The sequence below is a fragment of the Cyprinodon tularosa genome, unplaced genomic scaffold (genome assembly GCF_016077235.1).
Source record: "Cyprinodon tularosa strain WSP-4 unplaced genomic scaffold, ASM1607723v1 ctg533, whole genome shotgun sequence".
Lineage (NCBI taxonomy): Eukaryota > Metazoa > Chordata > Actinopteri > Cyprinodontiformes > Cyprinodontidae > Cyprinodon > Cyprinodon tularosa.
This window is the reverse complement of record NW_024039267.1, coordinates 855200-873650: the sequence shown is the minus strand read 5'-3', so window position 1 is coordinate 873650 and position 18451 is coordinate 855200. Positions and strand designations below refer to the sequence as shown.

At 38.2% G+C, this 18451-nt stretch overlaps 1 protein-coding gene and 1 long non-coding RNA gene across 2 annotated transcripts; both read right to left on the bottom strand.

The window, feature by feature from the left end:
• Positions 1-279: 279 nt before the first annotated feature.
• Positions 280-2427, bottom strand: LOC119796073 (protein CIP2A homolog). Its single transcript, XM_038304432.1, has 4 exons — positions 2415-2427; positions 2198-2308; positions 631-827; positions 280-419 (listed from the first exon to the last, which is right to left on the bottom strand). The coding sequence occupies exons 3-4, from the start codon at positions 741-743 to the stop codon at positions 302-304; spliced, it is 231 nt and encodes a 76-aa protein (XP_038160360.1). The 5' UTR covers positions 744-827; positions 2198-2308; positions 2415-2427; the 3' UTR covers positions 280-301.
• A 2706-nt stretch (positions 2428-5133) lies between these two features.
• LOC119796074 lies at positions 5134-17383 on the bottom strand. Its single transcript, XR_005282415.1, has 2 exons — positions 17221-17383; positions 5134-6076 (listed from the first exon to the last, which is right to left on the bottom strand). It is a non-coding gene; the product is annotated as an uncharacterized LOC119796074 (long non-coding RNA).
• Between the last annotated feature and the right edge of the window lie 1068 nt (positions 17384-18451).

Here is an 18451-nt window from a genome sequence, read left to right as displayed (position 1 = left end):
TGTGTCAACATGGCAGAGCTCAGTCTGTCTTAGAACACAGTACTTTCCTTCAAGACTGACGATGATTGTTTTCTACTTGCGGCTACTTTAGATCGGCAATTTGAAATAGTAGCAAATATGGGTAATAATATGTTGAAACTCCAGAAGAGATTTGATCCTTAAGAAATGGGTTGAATAAAGTTTGTCCGAGTGGAGTTGCCATATGAGGACGTCATAAGAAGGGGCGGGGACCCCAGCAGATCTGGTACCTACACCAGAAAGTAAACTACCATTAAAGCCTCCGGCTGTGATGAAGAGTTTCCTACCTGTCCTTCTGCTGCTGAAGCATTTTGTGGTCTTTCTTCAGAGCGTCGTTCTGTTTGTTTAGAGACATGTGAGCCGCCTGCACCTCCTTCAGCAGACGCTCTGTTTCATTAAACCTGCAGTAAAAAAAATAAAAAAGACACATCAGATCAGGCATTTTCTTCAAGGAAAACAAGGTTTCGTCTTTAAGATCTGCATCATTAAGCAAACGTTACGACCAGAGCCTGAACTGCTTCAAGTTAACGGGATCTACTGATGGACATAAACAGAGATGTTTACATAGAAAAAAAATGTGAGGTTTACTCTGATGATCTGTCTGCCTGTTACCTGTTGAGCAGGGCGTTGTAGGCTCCTTTGAGAACTTGGTGTTCTTCAGAGCCCTTCTGCAGCCGGTCTTTGTGCTGCAGCAGCAGCTTCATGTCGGCTTTAGCTCGCTCCATCTCCAGCACCTGGTTACTCAGCTCGCCCTGCAGATCCTCCCGTCGACGCTCTGTATCCTTCAGCAGACCTGCCAGCTTCCGAGCCTGCAGAGAGGAGAGTGACTGCAGATTAAAAAAAAATAAAAAGATCTGAGCTTCCGCTCATGGTTCAGGTTAAGTCAAGATAATGAGGAGGCCTATTAAAGAGAAACCGAGGTAAACATGACCTGATAACATCTGATGACTCGTCTACTCATCCAGCATCAAACAGCGAAGATCTCATTCTTTCCCATCACCGCAAATACTGTCATAAGTGAATCTTAAAATAAGTGCATTTTCTATTAGTTTGAGCAGGTAAATAAGAAGATCTGCCCATAGAATGAGTATTTAAATGAGAATCATATTATTCACTTGATTACTTCAGGCTTGAGACCCAAAGACAAACTGCTGTGTCATCAGCACGCACCTTTTAAAAAACATAGGGGCTTAAATCAGGGCCTTGAGTGACACCATAGCTGGTCTAACGTATCCATGGCTACCAGTAATGTTTCACTGTCAGACAGCTGAACCAGATATAGACAGCATTATAAAGCTCAGCCAGACGATTCAGTCTGTTGGAGTACTGTATGGAAGGCAGGACTAAGGTGATTAGACCTGAATCAATAACCTTTAGAGCAGGGGGAACCAATTACAGATCAGAAAGTATCGAAAATCATCAACCAATAAAGGGCCGGAGACATTTTTTATATAATCTGTTACTTTAAACAGAATTTAACACTGAGATAAAATTAGGTGTTTATGCATCCATGTTTGACATTGAATTTTTATACAATTTTACAAAATTCAATGTATAAAAATTATATAAAACAATATATATTAGAAAAATTGAAAATTTTTCCATTTTAAAATCTAAAGTGTTCTTTTAAGTAGAGAGCAACAATCTTTCAGTTTGGTATATAGAAAATTTCCTGATTCGCATATTTTATAAAATACCTGAACGATCGTTTGTTTTGTTTTTTTCTATTTTCTGTCTTAATGTTGGCAGTGGGCTTTATGCTGCCCTGCAAGGCTTTAAACCTGGTTTGAATGGAGACTAAGTCATTCTAAAGCACATATCAAGGAGCTCATTTTGATCCTGCATCCATGTTTATTTTTGATTCTGTTTATGGTGGAGAATCCTGCTTCACAGCAGCAGGTTGACTAAACATCCTCTAAATGTTCAGGATCATCTTTGAGCACCATTTCACTTTTCTTTCAGCAGTTCACCACAGTTCTTCCAGCAGTCCACACTTTCTCTGCTCTCTTTTTCTCATCATCTTCTCCATGCTTTTCAATGATTATTGCAGTGAAAGAGAGACTAATACATGCTGGATTTTCCTGCAGTATGCGTCATCATTTTTAAAGCAGCGCCATTTTCCAAACGATTAATAAATGATTAAAAGCACACTAGTTCACCTGCATTATGTAAGGTTTACCTCTGCCTCAGCCTGAGCTCTCTGGAGTCGATACTCGGCGATGAGACGGTCGGCCTGAGAAAGAGCCAGAGCTTTGGCCTCTAGAAGCTCCTGGAGGCGACTCTCCTTAGACTGATGGGGAGCAATGAAATAAGGTTAGCTGAACCGGAGTTTTAAGGCAGATACCAAAACCTACTCCAACACTGCTGCAACATCTTTCCTTTTTTGTTAAACTTACAGCAAATCCAGCTAATTTCTACTCATATGTAACCGGGTGGTCTAGTGGGTGTATATTCCCACCCGTTTTGGGTCCTTGAACACATCACAGCTCCGTTTCTCTACCTTCACGTCTGCTTTACAGAATTGACAGGCTCATTAGCGTATATAGGCACCAGGTGTGCAAGCAAGCTATGAGAGTCGGCTTAGTTTGGTGTGCAGTAGATTCTTTTGAGCGTTGGGAGCCGTGCTGCTACACAGAATTTGGATCTTGGTATTCGCGCTGCTGGAAAAGTTTTCATGGAAGCGTCTGCATATATCCCTGTCTGAGGCTGATGAAGGTGCATTGTTTTCTTTTATTTCTGTATTTCCTGTATAATGGTCCGCAGACACTTTATTGGTTTTTTTTTGGTTGTTACAGATTGCTGCTGTTGCTTATTATGCTCTCACCATTGAGACCCCTTTTTTTGTTATGCTCTTGGTAAAAGGTTTTCTCTGGAGTTAGAGTTGTAGCACGAGCACTACAGAACCAGAACGACCATTTATTTCTTTTATAAATAAGCTGATTGGGCGCAGCTCTATAGGACGCAACGTGAGATTCGTGTTCTTCTAAATTAATATAATCTTGTTTGATCTTGTGTGCTACTAACGTGGTTTGCAGTGTTTTTCTAGAGTCTCAGATTGCTTCTTCTGTCATGGGTTCTTGTGCCTTATTGGATTTTAAAATAGAATAATAAAGTTGTCTTCCAATTGTAAAATAATCCATAAATAAAATATATAATTTGTATACTAAATCTGTTTCCTCATTTCAAGCCAGACTTACCTAGGTACATTTACTTGATAATACTTTCAGTGGTCTACTAGTTGGTTTAGGGCCACGTCCTCTGTCACAATCCGGGTAATTCCCCCGTGTTACACATAGACGTCAATGACCTCAGAGCTGACAGATTTTCCAAAAAGCCGAGAAACTATAAACTAACCTGCCGCCGCCTTTCATAAATGGCATTAAAGCCCAACTTTTAGAACAGCTTAGATGTGATAAATGTGAACTAATGCTATAGTCAGAGCAATAAGTCTACCAAACTGGAAGGTGAACACTCTGGAGGAAAAATACAAGTTGACGTTTGGTTGCTAGGCAACCGATGTCACTCTGGAAACATTACCGTTTAAAATCAGAATTTCGCAATTCAACATATTACCCTACTTTGTGTTGACATTTGATTTATCTAGTTGATTTTTCTAGTTTCGGCAGTAAAATAGAATAAAAATGCAGACTTTATTTCTCTGAGAATTCTTTAAAGCTACAGTGTGTAACTTTTAGCGACACCTAGCGGTCAGACTGCAGCAACATGAGCACCCCCCCCTACCGCTTCTCCCCCCCCCAACAGTATGGCGAGCGTTACGGGACAAAATGTCTTGGTGTTAAATGATACAAAGTAATATAAATCTTTGGAAAGAAACTTAGACATTATGATGTTTAAATATTCACAGGATTACTTGCGCTTTGTAATTTATTTATTTTTAATCGGTAAAAGATGAAGAATACCCATAATCAATTAAACATTATTCTTTATCTCACTAAAATCTACTCCAGATTAAATCTGGGTTATTGACCATCCTGTCCTTGCCAGATCTACACAGCTGGTAGGTATTTCTGTGCATGATTGAAAGAGTTGCTGTTTCAGTGAATCTAATGATGCATTTTCAGCTCTAAGAAGTTGTTAACTAGACACTGAAGCTGCTTAGTGAACTGAGCACAGGAAAAGGAGCAGATAATTAAAAACAGGGACAGACGATCATGGTAGAATATCCTGCATAAAAACAGAATAATCAGAGCTGCACAATAAAAGCTGCCTCAAAGCGCTTCACCAGTTCTCTGTACTGTACTTCTCCATATTTGATGCACACAATGACTGCAAAGTCATCCCAGGATCTCTGCAGGTGACAGGACTCTGTCTGGTACTGGAAGTCAGACGTGTACAGAGAAAGAAGCAATGGTGAGAGTAGAGTCCTCTGTGTTGCTCCTGTGCCACTGAATATTAGTGTAACAAACTGTGGTCTGTTTGCCAGGTCTTTGATCCAGGCAATTCTTGATGCCTCCATCAGGGGTTTTCTGAGGTTTCTCACAAAGTCAGTCAGGCTGAACCGTGTTAAATGCACTGGAGAAATCTACCGGTAAGTTCAATGAAACAGTGAGATAAAATAATGAATATCGCATTTAGAGGTTTAAACAATCTGATAAATATTTAATATGTTCAGTAAGTTTGAAAGTAAAGGACGACATTCATCTAAAATTAAATGTAAATTATATTGCCGTACGATATTTCTAAATGGGCTCAAACAATTAAGTGGAGTAATTGTAAATAGTTGATTATTTAAAAAATCATGGAATATGCAGACTTCCAACACATGCCATTAGCTGAAAGATCTCGGAGAGCAGTGCTAATACCAGAACTGTAAAAATAAATATATATGTATATATTTATAAAAATTTTGCATTTAAGAAGAAAAACTTTTTTGTCATTGAATAATCTCTGTCCAGAAGCCCTGATGGGGCAGTTTTAGCTTCACCTGGTTCAGATTCTCTAGAAAGGCATCTTGTGCTGTAGGATTATTAATCCATTATCCAAAGAAATTAGACAGTTTATCAATTAGCAAAAAAGTATTAGTTGCAGCCCTTTATCTACTGTAATCATTAGAAAATACTTTTCTAATAAGTTTTATATTAAAGAGACACAGAGTAAAGAAAAGGGATTGTTTATTCAGACATGAATTAATCACTTCAACCTATTAAAATCTGTAAGAAGAGAGAAGAACAAAGTCGCTGTCACAGAAGGCGAGGATTGTCCTCGCTGTAGTCATGTGGGTCTCCTTGGAAGGGCAGGCGTGGGGGGTGGTTACAGATTCCCATGAGGAAGATGATGATGGTTCCAAAGGTCATCACAGAAGTGATGAGGAAGAGGCAGAGATGGTCCACCGTACGAGCGATACCGCTCCAGTTGTCCTTCTCCTGTAGAGACAACAGCCTGGTTTCTTCTCTGATTGAAACTACTTTGCATTTTTCCAAAAACACCTCAAACCAATATTCTAAAAACTCACAGATACCTTACTTTGGTTCTGACCTCTGATTTGGGGAACATGCCTCTTAGCAAATACAGTACTGTACACACGCAGTGTAAACAAAATGAAATTTAGATGCATACAGCTTTTCATCAGTGAATGAGCAGCTTACAACAGTGAAATGAACATTTCCATTTATAAAGTTCATCAGTGATCAGATGTAACCAGTGTAGAAGAAAAGGAAAAGCAGTTTAAAGTCATGGTGCAAAAGGCATTGATATGGAAAGGTTCAGTGCTGTGCAAATAAATAAATATGGTGCCAAATGCAGTAGAGGGATTATAAAAAAAATCAGCCATGTTTGTAGTGCAAATTTGATGTCGAGTTTCAACAGATCAACATTCTGATGGCAGTGAGGAAAAAACTGTTGCATAATCTGCTTGACCTGCATTGAATGGGGTAGAAAAAGTACAAATTCCAACAAAAACTTAAATTCAGCCTTTTTCAGGCGTTTGGCCTCTCCTCACAGCTTTCCGCCGCTCAGGCTGTGAATCATCGGATCGTGTCGAAGTGTTTGTTCAGCTCCTCTTCTTTCTGCTTTATCTCTGCAGCTCCAGAGAAGACGCCTGCAACACGGTAAAGGTTCAGGTTTTGATTCAAAAGCTCAGGAATAAATAAAAAAATAGGATCATCAGGAATCTTTTATCAACACATTAAAGATATATATATATTTTTTGTTTTTGGAACATTATCTTGATAAAAACCAGCGGCTAAATCAACCTGCTGCCATCAGAAAAACGATTCAAAATGTTGAATACAATAGATTTTAATCCACAGGCCATTATGGTCCTGAATGATGCTAAATACACCAGGATACTGTTGCTGCTCATATTTATTTTATTATTATTATTATTGCCCCCCCACAAATAAAAAAAAAATTAATACTCGCTTTAAAACTGCTATAAAGATGCACTGAAAAGCAGAATTTATATTTTCAATGTCATTTTATTTTAGTATTTCTACAAAGGAAAATGATCAGAAAGTGAAAAAGTTAAATATAGATCAACTTTAAACTTTACATTTATATCCGAACAAAATAATAACAGCTTATTTAAAAAGAGGGGGAAAAAACAGCTGTATCTAAGTACCCATGAATGAATAGGAAAATAGGTTTAGGATTGTGAAAATATATTCCTATATTCTTATTTTTCACTCATCTATACGTGTAATGAAACATGTATTTTTTTTATGAGGCTACTTTAAGCTGCTCATGAGAATGATCTAGATTTATAGATGTCTTTTAATGGTTGTAATTTCATCTGAATATAAAAATCTAAGTGGGCTGCTGGTGGATCATCCGTTTAGATGATGAAGGAGGGACAAAGACAGTTATGTAATGTAAATATCCTGCTAAGCACTAAATTCCTGCTTTGTTTGACTCTTTACTGCTGGAAAATGAGGGAGAACATGAAGTTTATTTATTTCACTGCTGGAGTTTCTTTATATATTTGAAAACTATAGCACAGCTATTCTTTTCTTCTTCAAGCGTGCATAGAAACGCCTTAACTTTTGCCCCCCATCTGGCCCCCCTGTGTGCAGCACCCACATTGGATGGTTCACAGATCCTTCCTCCCAGCTGCTGTTAGAGTTTCGCCCCTTCCACACATTTCCCAGTTACTTACTGGGACCACAGTCCTGAGTTGAGGGAGAATTAGCGCCTTTTATACAGTACAGGTGCTGGTCATAAAATTAGAATATCATGAACAAGTAGATTGATTTCAGTAATTCCATTTAAAAAGTGAAACTTGTATATTATATTCATACATTACATACAAACTCATATATTTCAGATGTTTATTTTGTTTAATTTTGATGATTACAAATGACAACAAATGAAAATCTCAAATTCATCATATCAGAAAATTAGAATATTACTGAAGACCAATAAAAACAAAGGATTTATAGAAATGTTGGCCAACTGAAAAGTATGAACATGAAAAGTATGAGCATGTACAGCACTCAGTATTTAGTTGGGCCTCCTTTGGCCTGTATTACTGCAGCAATGCGGCGTGGCATGGAGTCGATCAGTCTGTGGCACTGCTCAGGTGTTATGATAGCCCAGGTTGCTCTAATAGTGGCTTTTAGCTCTTCTGAATTGTTGGGTCTGGTGTATTGCATCTTCTTCTTCACAATACCCCATAGATTTTCTATGGGGTTAAGGTCAGGAGAGTTTGCTGGCCAATTAAGAACAGGGATACCATGGTCCTTCAACCAGGTACTGGTAGCTTTGGCACTGTGTGCAGGTGCCAAGTCCTGTTGGAAAATGAAATCTGCATCTCCAAAAAGTTGGTCAGCTGCAGGAAGCATGAAGTGCTCTAAAACTTCCTGGTATGTGGCTGCGTTGACCCTGGACCTCAGAAAACACAATGGACCAACACCAGCAGATGACATGGCACCCCAAACCATCACTGACTGTGGAAACTTTACACTGGACTTCAAGCAACGTGGATGAAGTGCCTCTCTTCTTTTCCTCCAGACTCTGGGACCTTGATTTCCAAAGGAAATGCAAAATTTACTTTCATCAGAGAACATGACTTTGGACCACTCACCAGCAGTCCAGTCCTGTTTCTCTTTAGCCCAGGCAAGACGCTTCTGACGCTGTCTGTGGTTCAAGAGTGGCTTGACACAAGGAATGCGACAGCAGAAACCCATGTCTTTCATACGTCTGTGTGTGGTGGTTCTTGAAGCACTCACTCCAGCTGCAGTCCACTCTTTGTGAATCTCCCCCACATTTTTGAAGGGGTTTTGTTTCACAATCCTCTCCAGGGTGCGGTTATCTCTCTTGCTTGTACACTTTTTTCGACCACATCTTTTCCTTCCCTTCGCCTCTCTATTAATGTGCTTGGACACTGAGCTCTGTGAACAGCCAGCCTCTTTAGCGATGACCTTTTGTGTCTTGCCCTCCTTGTGCAAGGTGTCGATGGTCGTCTTTTGGACAACTGTCAAGTCAGCAGTCTTCCCCATGATTGTGTAGCCTATAGAACTAGACTGAAAGACCATTTAAAGGCTTTTGCAGGTGGTTTGAGTTAATTAGCTGATTAGAGTGTGGCACCAGGGGCCATCAATTTTGAACCTTTTCACAATATTCTAATTTTCTGATATGATGAATTTGAGATTTTCATTTGTTGTCATTTGTAATCATCAAAATTAAACAAAATAAACATCTGAAATATATGAGTTTGTATGTAATGTATGAATATAATATACAAGTTTCACTTTTTAAATGGAATTACTGAAATCAATCTACTTTTTCATGATATTCTAATTTTATGACCAGCACCTGTACATGCAGGTTAATCCTATTAAAATAGCGCTGGCTCTGTTCACACTTAAACCAGTTATAGGTGAAATGAATGTACTTAAAACTGCCTGCAGGTGGCAGTAATGCAAAGAATAATGACAGATGATAAAGATTACTAACAAAAATACTTAAAAGAAACTAGCATTTTACATACTTGCTTTCTTTTTCTATGATTTAATCTTTGAGTTCCAAATATCAAACATTACAGGCTAGATGTGATATATATAGTATTTTTCTGGCTATATAGACATATATATAGAGCCCCTTCTTCTTTTTTACTATTGGAGCTGATATAACGAGTACATTTCTCCACTGGGAGATCAATAAAATCAACCAAAGAAGTCATAGAGCCAGCATCATATTACAGGCCAGAGAATGGCAGAAAAATACAACAAATCAAAACTAAATAAATAAAAATAGATTAAAAGGAATAGAACGGTATCCAGCGAGAGGATCTAGACTGAGCAGACTGGAAGAAGGTGAGGAGTAGTGAGAACTGCAGAGAGGACCATCGGGGCTCCTCCATTACAGACGTTTCCTCCCAGTGCTGCATGTCCCGCGCCCATAGCATTATAACTGACCCCTCACCCCCCCCACCATGGACTGTTCTCCCTGCTGCCTTCTGGCGAGACGCTTCGAAGCATTGGGTGCAGGGCCAGCAGCAGGTTCCAGAACAGCTTCTTCCCCGCTGCCATTAGACTGCTGAATGTTGTATAAAAAGGGGTTTAAAAAAAAAAAAAAAAAGCGCTGAATGTTGGAAAACTGTTAATCATTCCCCAGTCTTATGTTTACATTTGATCTCTGCTTCACTTTAGAATTGGTAATGACAAGGGAGCTGTACTCAACGAAATTTCCTTTTGCATACACTCAGACTTTGAACGGACTCTTAAACCCCTCTTCTCCTTTTATTTCTTTAATTTTGCTTATTTTCGGTAGTGTTTAGTGTTTTGCTTAGTTATTAGATATAAAACTGTGTGATTGTAGCTAATAAAGGCACCATTGTAATTTAATTTGGGGTCTTTTGTGTTTATTTTACACAGTGAATAATTCATCACTCAGGCTGGATTCATTCTTCTTTCAGTAGCATCCGAATAAACAGAGACACATTTATTTGGTTGGTGATTAATAACGTTGCTAAGAGCCATAGCCTAAATTACTAAATTGGTGAAAGACAACTGGATTTTTAACACCAGGATTCAGGAGTCTAACTCTTTTAGGTAAGGGGCTAAAACCCTGGTCAGTAAGCAAGTTAAGATAAGATAATAAATAACCAGTTTTACCCAGCGGCGGCTGGTGGACTTTTCTCCAGGGGGGGCTATAAATTCAAAATACAGTGGGGACTGGTTGGAAATGGACGGTTTCCTGCGTGATTCCTGTGTGATTCCCACGTGAATCACGTTGTATTTCCTGAGGCCAGTTTTTTTATTTCAAAAAGAACTGCAATGTACCCGGACAACCACCAGGTGGCGCTTGGGACCTCTGCCGTGCTGAGGGTGACGTTTGTGGGCCTGCAGTCAACTGAAAAGCAGGTTTATTGGGGATCTTGGTGTGATACTGTGCTATTTTATTTTGTTTTTGATTAAAATAAAGTTAATGAATTAATTTAACATAAGATTATGCAGTCAAGTGACTGCATAATCTTATTTTATGAAAATGGTTGCATAGTTATAGATACACCTCCGATCTTATCTGAGAACTGTTATTTCTATTTATCTGCATCGCTATTATTTAATGAAAAATAAAATTAATTAAGTTGGAGCCGGGGATACGGACTGTAGCGCAACCAGAGAAAGGCGACAGAGACAGTGCTGCGGCTGGTGATGTTGAAATTAAAATCATATCCAAAGTTGATTCCTCATTAAGATAAGCCAAAGTTATTCAAAAGGGTATGTAAGAAAATATATTTTCTTTAGTTTTGTAAAATATAAGTGCCGTTGAAAGCTTTGTTTTTGTGTGTTACTTTCTTGCCGTTCAATACGTGACACCCCTCCCAGTCTGGTCAAGTAGCAGACTGGGAGGGCTGTCACATGTTGCGAACTTATAGCGCAGTGGTTAAGCTGAGTGGTGTGTAGACTAACAGCTTGTGGGTTCAATCCCAACTGTGGCTGAGTTGCCTTAAATGTTTTTTTTTTTTTTTTTATATCGCTTTTTTATAAAGTAATGAAAGTAAGAATGTAAAGTAATGAAACCAGGTTTTCTATTTTTGAAACAACAATTGGAGTTATTCGTTGGACATTCACGCATGAGTCTCCCATGTATAAAAAGAGGAGCTGAGCAGCTCCTTTAGTCAGAGACTTAAAGTAGACACCATGTCTGTAAGAAGGAGCGCTACCGCAGGTCATTCGTTCCTGCTGCCAGCAGACTCTATAATAATGCACTATATCAACAATAACTCCTGTAAAAACCACTGCAGCTACATTATAGTTTTGTATTTATTTAACAATATGCTGTGCAATATGTTGAATGTGCAATATTTCTCCTCCTGTATATAAGCCATCCGTATTGCACATATCGTTATTTCTTTTTTTTTTATTTCCTATTGTTTTGTTTTTCATTGTGTGCCATACATGTACACATGCACCTTAATCCTATTTATCTTGATATACTGTATATACCTGGATATACTGTATATATATTGCTTATTCTTAATGCACCTTTTTCCTCCCTGTTTGCACCTCCAGTAACTTCTATGCCAATATGTGACGAGTGAATTTCTCCGCTGTGAGATCAATAAAGCTTATCTAATCACATCTACTCCAATCTAAATAAATAAATAAATAAATATACACATGTTCAATAAATAAATAAGCATTCAATTAATTACCCCCAATAAATGTTGAAATGATATGTTCTCATAATAAATCGTTTAAAAAATGCTGTTATGTTCCTTTTTTTTTAAATTCCTTTTAAAATGCTTAACTATTTTTATTCTTTTATTTTCTTTCAAAAAATCACTAGATTTTAAAAACACTCATAGGTTTTGAAAGGTATTATATATATATAGAAACTAAAACGCTCGGATCTTTCTGTCATTTTGTGTGCGTGTGAAGCATCTGCAATGTTTTCGTTAAATATTCAAATAAATAAGATGGACTTTAAACTAGCAGACACGTTTGGATTTTTGCCATTTAATTTTTTTATTTAATTTTAAAAACGAAAGAAATGGAAATGGGGTTTTTATGTCATGATCTTGGCGCTGATGGTTTGGTTTTTTCCTCTGCTTCTTGCTCCCTGTCTCCCTGGTTCTGCGGTTCTAAGCTGATTGTTTGCCTCCCATCAGCGCCAGGTTATTTGTGTGTTTTGGTGAGACGTTTCCTAGCTTTCTTTAGTCTGTCTGCTTCCCTGATTATGACCAGTTATCTGTCCTGTGGATCAGCAGTCAACTGAAAAGCAGGTTTATTGGGGATCTTGGTGTGATATTGTTCAATTTTATTTTGTTTTTGATTAAAATAAAGTTAATGAATTAATTTAACATACTGTAGGGACTGCATAATCTTATTTTATGAAAATATTTATAGATAGATTGATAGTAGTTATAGGTACACCTCCGATCTTATCTGAGAACTGTCTATTTTTATGTATTTGCATCTCTATTATTTAATGAAAAATAAAATTATTTAAGTTGGAGCCGGGGATACGGACTGTAGCGCAACCAGAGAAAGGCGACAGAGACAGTGCTGCGGCTGGTGATGTTGAAATTAAAATCATATCCAAAGTTGATTCCTCATTAAGATAAGCCAAAGTTATTCAAAAGGGTATGTAAGAAAATATATTTTCTTTAGTTTTGTAAAATATATGTGCCGTTGAAAGCTTTTGTTTTATCCTTGATTATTAATCAGGCTGCTCCAGCTGCCCCGCCCCTGACAGCTGCCGCGCCGTCGTCTGCTACTGATAGTCCAGCTTCTCTTGAACCGCGTCTGTAGAGCCTTCCTGACTCAGTGCGAAATTCATTTTGAATTACAGCCCTCTGCGTTTCCTTCTGATCGAGCCAAGGTGGCCTATGTAATCTCTCTGTTAGCGGGAAAGGCCAAATTATGGGGAACGTCAGAGTGGTTGAATAATCCTGAACTCTGCAGCTCTTATAATAATTTTTCTTTGGAAGTAATCAGAGTTTTTTGCCCAGTATTCTCCTATCCCTGCAGAGATCTGCCCTGCAGCAGACACGCAGCCCCGCGCACCTGTTGGTGTTTAATAAACGTTTTAAACTTTCCCACTGCCTGTCTCGCCTCGAATTCTGGGTCCAATATTCTCATTATTATCATTACATTTTTACAGGTTTGCTTAAAAAGATTTATATAGTAGCCCATAATATAATAGTGAAACATAAAGTCAGGAAAATGTCTCATAGAAAATGTTTTTTATTTGCATTTCAAATCAATATATTACTGATAGCAAATGACATGTATCTCTTGGCCCTGGGAATATTACATGCCAGTCGCTGCTCCATTCAAGGCTACAACCTCATCGTTGTCTTGGAAAAACCGATGTGTAGACATTTACCCTCTTGTTCTCTGACAATAGAGTTCAAGCACCGCTATAGTAGTAGCGGCATTCCTGCATTAAGTGGTTTGCTTAATTAATTGGTGATGTTTAGAACAGGATGACATAGAGGAACCCATTATATCCAGATTACGTTCTGGTCATACGTGGTTAAATAGTACATGATTTAAAATGGGAATAAACCGGATTAGCTCACTAACTTGCGCGTTGATCACATAACTATGTTTTTCTCTCCAAAACACACAACTGCACCGCAGGCTTTGGAAGAAAAATCCAATCCATCACGGCGGGGCGGTGCTGATCCCCGCAATATTAACCCTTCATTTCGTATTGATGATTAAAAGTATTTATAACTACATTATTTTACAGTACAGTACAGTAGTTAACATTTATACCGTACTTTTATTTGTTAAACAAATGCTTGGGCCTGTATAAAGTTTTTATTCCCTGATTTCAATGTTGTAAGGAGTATTTCATCGTATGATAACTCTAAAAAAAAAAAAAAAAGGTTTCTACTTCACGTATTTCACCTATCGCTGGTTCTTTTTGGAATGTAACCTCCGCGGTAAACGAGGGTTCACTGTATTTAAAATGGAAATACTCCGGATTAGCTCACTGACTTTTGGGTGGGTCACAACCATCCCTGACAACAGTTTAGAAACGCCGCTATTCATCGCGGCAGCAAGCAGCATTCTTGCATAATGTGCCCAAAAAGCCTGGGGGGTTGGGCCTTTCATGCTTGTTGTAAGGCATCATAGCGTCCTTTTCCAGATCAAACTGAAAATTTTACCAGCTAGATGATAATAAAAATAACAAAAATAGTATAACAATACGCCTATTATTATCAGAGTAAGATATTGAGGCTGTAGAATGATAATCCCTATGGTCTAATGAAATTCCTTGGAAAGATGGAGCGCACATCAGCTGATCTAAATAAAAGAAAGATGCCATAAAGTCAAACAGCATAATAGGCTACTATCCGTAATATATATAAATAAGTTAAAGAAGTTATTGTACAAACACACAAAAACAATGTAACACACAAAAACAAAGCTTTCAACGGCACATATATTTTACAAAACTAAAGAAAATATATTTTCCTACATACCCTTTTGAATAACTTTGGCTTATCTTAATGAGGAATCAACTTTGGATATGATTTTAATTTCAACATCACCAGCCGCAGCACTGTCTCTGTCGCCTTTCTCTGGTTGCGCTACAGTCCGTATCCCCGGCTCCAACTTAATTAATTTTATTTTTCATTAAATAATAGCGATGCAGATAAATAGAAATAACAGTTCTCAGATAAGATCGGAGGTGTATCTATAACTACTATCAATCTATCTATAAATATTTTCATGAAATAAGATTATGCAGTTCCAATGTTAAATTAATTCATTACCTTTATTTTAATCAAAAACAAAATAAAATTGAACAATATCACACCAAGATCCCCAATAAACCTGCTTTTCAGTTGACTGCAGGCCCACAAACGTACAGACACGGTGTCTCTGACTAAAGGAGCTGGTCAGCTCCTCTTTTTATACATGGGAGACTCATGCGTGAATGTCCAACGAATAACTCCAATTGTTGTTTCAAAAATAGAAAACCTGGTTTCATTCTAACTTTCATTACTTTATAAAAAAAAAAAAAAAAACATTTAAGGCAACGCGGCCACAGTTGGGATTGAACCCACAAGCTGTTAGTCTACAGACCACTAAGCTTAACCACTGCGCTATAAGTTCGCAACACGTGACAGCCATCCCAGTCTGCTACTTGACCAGACTGGGAGGGGTGTCACGTATTGCACGGCAAGAAAGTAACACACAAAAACAAAGCTTTCAACGGCACTTATATTTTACAAAACTAAAGAAAATATATTTTCCTACATACCCTTTTGAATAACTTTGGCTTATCTTAATGAGGAATCAACTTTGGATATGATTTTAATTTCAACATCACCAGCCGCAGCACTGTCTCTGTCGCCTTTCTCTGGTTGCGCTACAGTCCGTATCCCCGGCTCCAACTTAATTAATTTTATTTTTCATTAAATAATAGCGATGCAGATAAATAGAAATTACAGTTCTCAGATAAGATCGGAGGTGTATCTATAACTATGCAACCATTTTCATAAAAGATTATGCAGTCACTTGACTGCATAATCTTATGTTAAATTAATTCATTACTTTTATTTTAATCAAAAACAAAATAAAATAGAACAATATCACACCAAGATCCCCAATAAACCTGCTTTTCAGTTGACTGCAGGCCCACAAACTACAGACACGGTGTCTACTGCAAGTCCCTGACTAAAGGAGCTGGTCAGCTCCTCTTTTTATACAGGCTCATGCGTGAATGTCCAACGAATAACTCCAATTGTTGTTTCAAAAATAGAAAACCTGGTTTCATTACTTTACATTCTAACTTTCATTACTTTATAAAAAAGCGATAATAATTATAATAAAAAAAAAAAAAAAACATTTAAGGCAACTCAGCCACAGCTGGGATTGAACCCACAGTCTATTGAACCAAAGACCACTCAGCTTAACCTCTGCGCTATAAACTCGCAACCCATGACACCCCTTCCAGTCTGCTACTCGACCTATGTAATTCTGACTCATGGGACGCCGAAATGGAGTCAGACTGCCACCTAGTGGCTATAGTAGTCACATGTTTTTCACACAATACGTGAAACACGCGGAGCGTGAGTGAAGTGTCCATTTCCAACCAGCGCCCACTGTAGACGCATATTAAAAACCAATCAAACATACACTAAGTTATCACACAAGTATATTTATAAGAATGTCAACTAGGGCTGGTTAAAAAATTGATTTAATCGATTTTGGATCGATTCCTTTACATTTTTGCAAAATCGATGTCTAGGAAATGAGATGGATTAGTTTTATAGTGACACGTGTGACGTTCACAATCAAATGAGCTGGAAAGATGCACTCAAGACGACTTCAAGCCAAACAGCTGCAAATATAAGTTGACTGAAGACATTATCAAATGGGGGCTGAGCAGCAAACACCCTGTAGTTGTTACAGACAAGGCTGCAGCTCATGCAGCTCACACGTCTGCCGTGTCCCCTCTGTGTCACGTCGGCTCGCTCCAGCGAGGCTTCACTTTTTCACAAACAAGTTTTTGAGACAGTTCTGTTTTGTTCACATGTCAAGTTTAAACTGTCTGATTTACAAGTTTGCACTTAGTGTTTAATATGACAGGAAAAGATAAAATACAGGAGCATTTTTAAACACAGCTGAACCACTTTCATTATTGTAAAAACAGATCAAATGGAAATTAATCGATTTAGAACTGTATGAATCAAAATGAATCGATTCAGGACTTTGGCGAAAATACCCAGCCCTAATGTCAACAACAAAAAACATAAAAACCAAATTTCATGAACAGCTTTACATTTTGTCCATAAATCTTGCCCTTCTGAGGCTTTGTGAAGGAAACTGTGTTTTGCATGGTCCAATATGATGTCACAAACCTAAAAAAATAATGTACCAGTTTACTAAAAGAGAATCTATTAGTCAGCTTTATATCTTTTTAATATATAAAAACTATTTATTTTCTGACAATGTGTTTATTTATGAGCAACTATGCAGATTAACAAACATCTAGAAAAATGACAGTATATGATATTATTTCCATGTCAATCCCAGATTGTTTAATCTTCTTTGCCTTTTCTACAAAGTGCTTTAAATCAGTCCTAGCTGTCTTTATCCATGCTGACTCAGATCCTGATGATTGAAAAAGGAGGCAGGGAAAGCAGGATAAAGCTACATGCTGCTAGCCAAGCCTTCTTGCTAAACCAGGTCTTGGAAAAAGATTTTTCTTGCACTATTTCCCTCTCTTTCCCTCCAATGCATCTCCAACCCGACGACTCGAGCTGTAAATTACCTGCAAAACGTCAGCGCTGTGGAGGAATGTGGAGAGGAAATACACTTCCTGTCAGCTACGTACAAAGGTATAGGAGAGCTCGGGGCACAGCTTTCCTGCGTCCTGAGCTCTCCTATACCTTTCTATTGCAGAGGAGCTATTGTGCAGGTACAACTTTTAATGAGAGTCAATGGCAAAGATTTTTGCGCCCCAGGGCTGAAATACGTTAGCCTGACGTAGTCCTACTCAATTCTAGTCAGAATGAGTCTGATGCTGCTCCATAGAGCTGTGATTATGGGGCGTGTTTTGAACGAACCAGGAAAAAAAATGCCTCTGCACTCAATTGGATAGACATACAACCAATAAGAGCAACGGAGTGCGTGACGTATGTTAAGCGACGCATAGTTGTTGTCAACAATAATCAAAGCAGTTGCACGCCTAGAATAAGAAGATGAGCCTTGATCGCGTTTCTCTGTTCCTCTTTTAAAGTTAATTTGCTGTCGATATCTTCTAGAACAGACCTAATAGCAGAATCTACTCACCTCAACTCTCCGGCGGCAGCCATTGTTGTTGTCACCCAAGCGCGCTTTGGTCACATGGTTGATTACGTTACTGTTGATCATCTGTCCATCATCGTATAAAGCCCGCCCTGACAATTTGATTGGATCGCCAGAGGGTGGGCGATCATACTCGCGCTACTGTGGAGCAGAGCCAGACCGAACTTCCCGACCTCAAACCTTGTGGGCGGGACTAAGTTCGGAATGGCACACAGGCTAGAAATACGTCACCAGTCCAACAGAATATGTAACGATGCTTCACTAGTCATTAATGATTAAATATTTATCTTGCACATCTAAATAATATGTAGAGATCTACTTTGAAATATTTTACGTTTTAATTTAAAATTAAATAACAGAAAAAATAATAACTTTTTTTTGTATGTCTTAATCAGGCTCATTGGGTGTGGGGCGGCGCCCTAGCGCCCTCCATTGGCCAGCCGCCACTTTTTCTACCCTTGATTTCAATGACCTATTAATTAACTATAACTTCCAGTTCTAGTTATTTAATATAGTCATGATCTCCTGGTAAGCTGGAACAACACATTCGATCACCATGTTTACATTTTTTCACTGCTGCACTTTAAAAATGGAAATGTCTTGAGAGCTGTACTGAACAAAATGTCTTTTTGTATACACTCTGATTTTCTCCAGGCAGGATAAGCTGAGTTTCTTCTAAGGGTCTTAACTTGCTT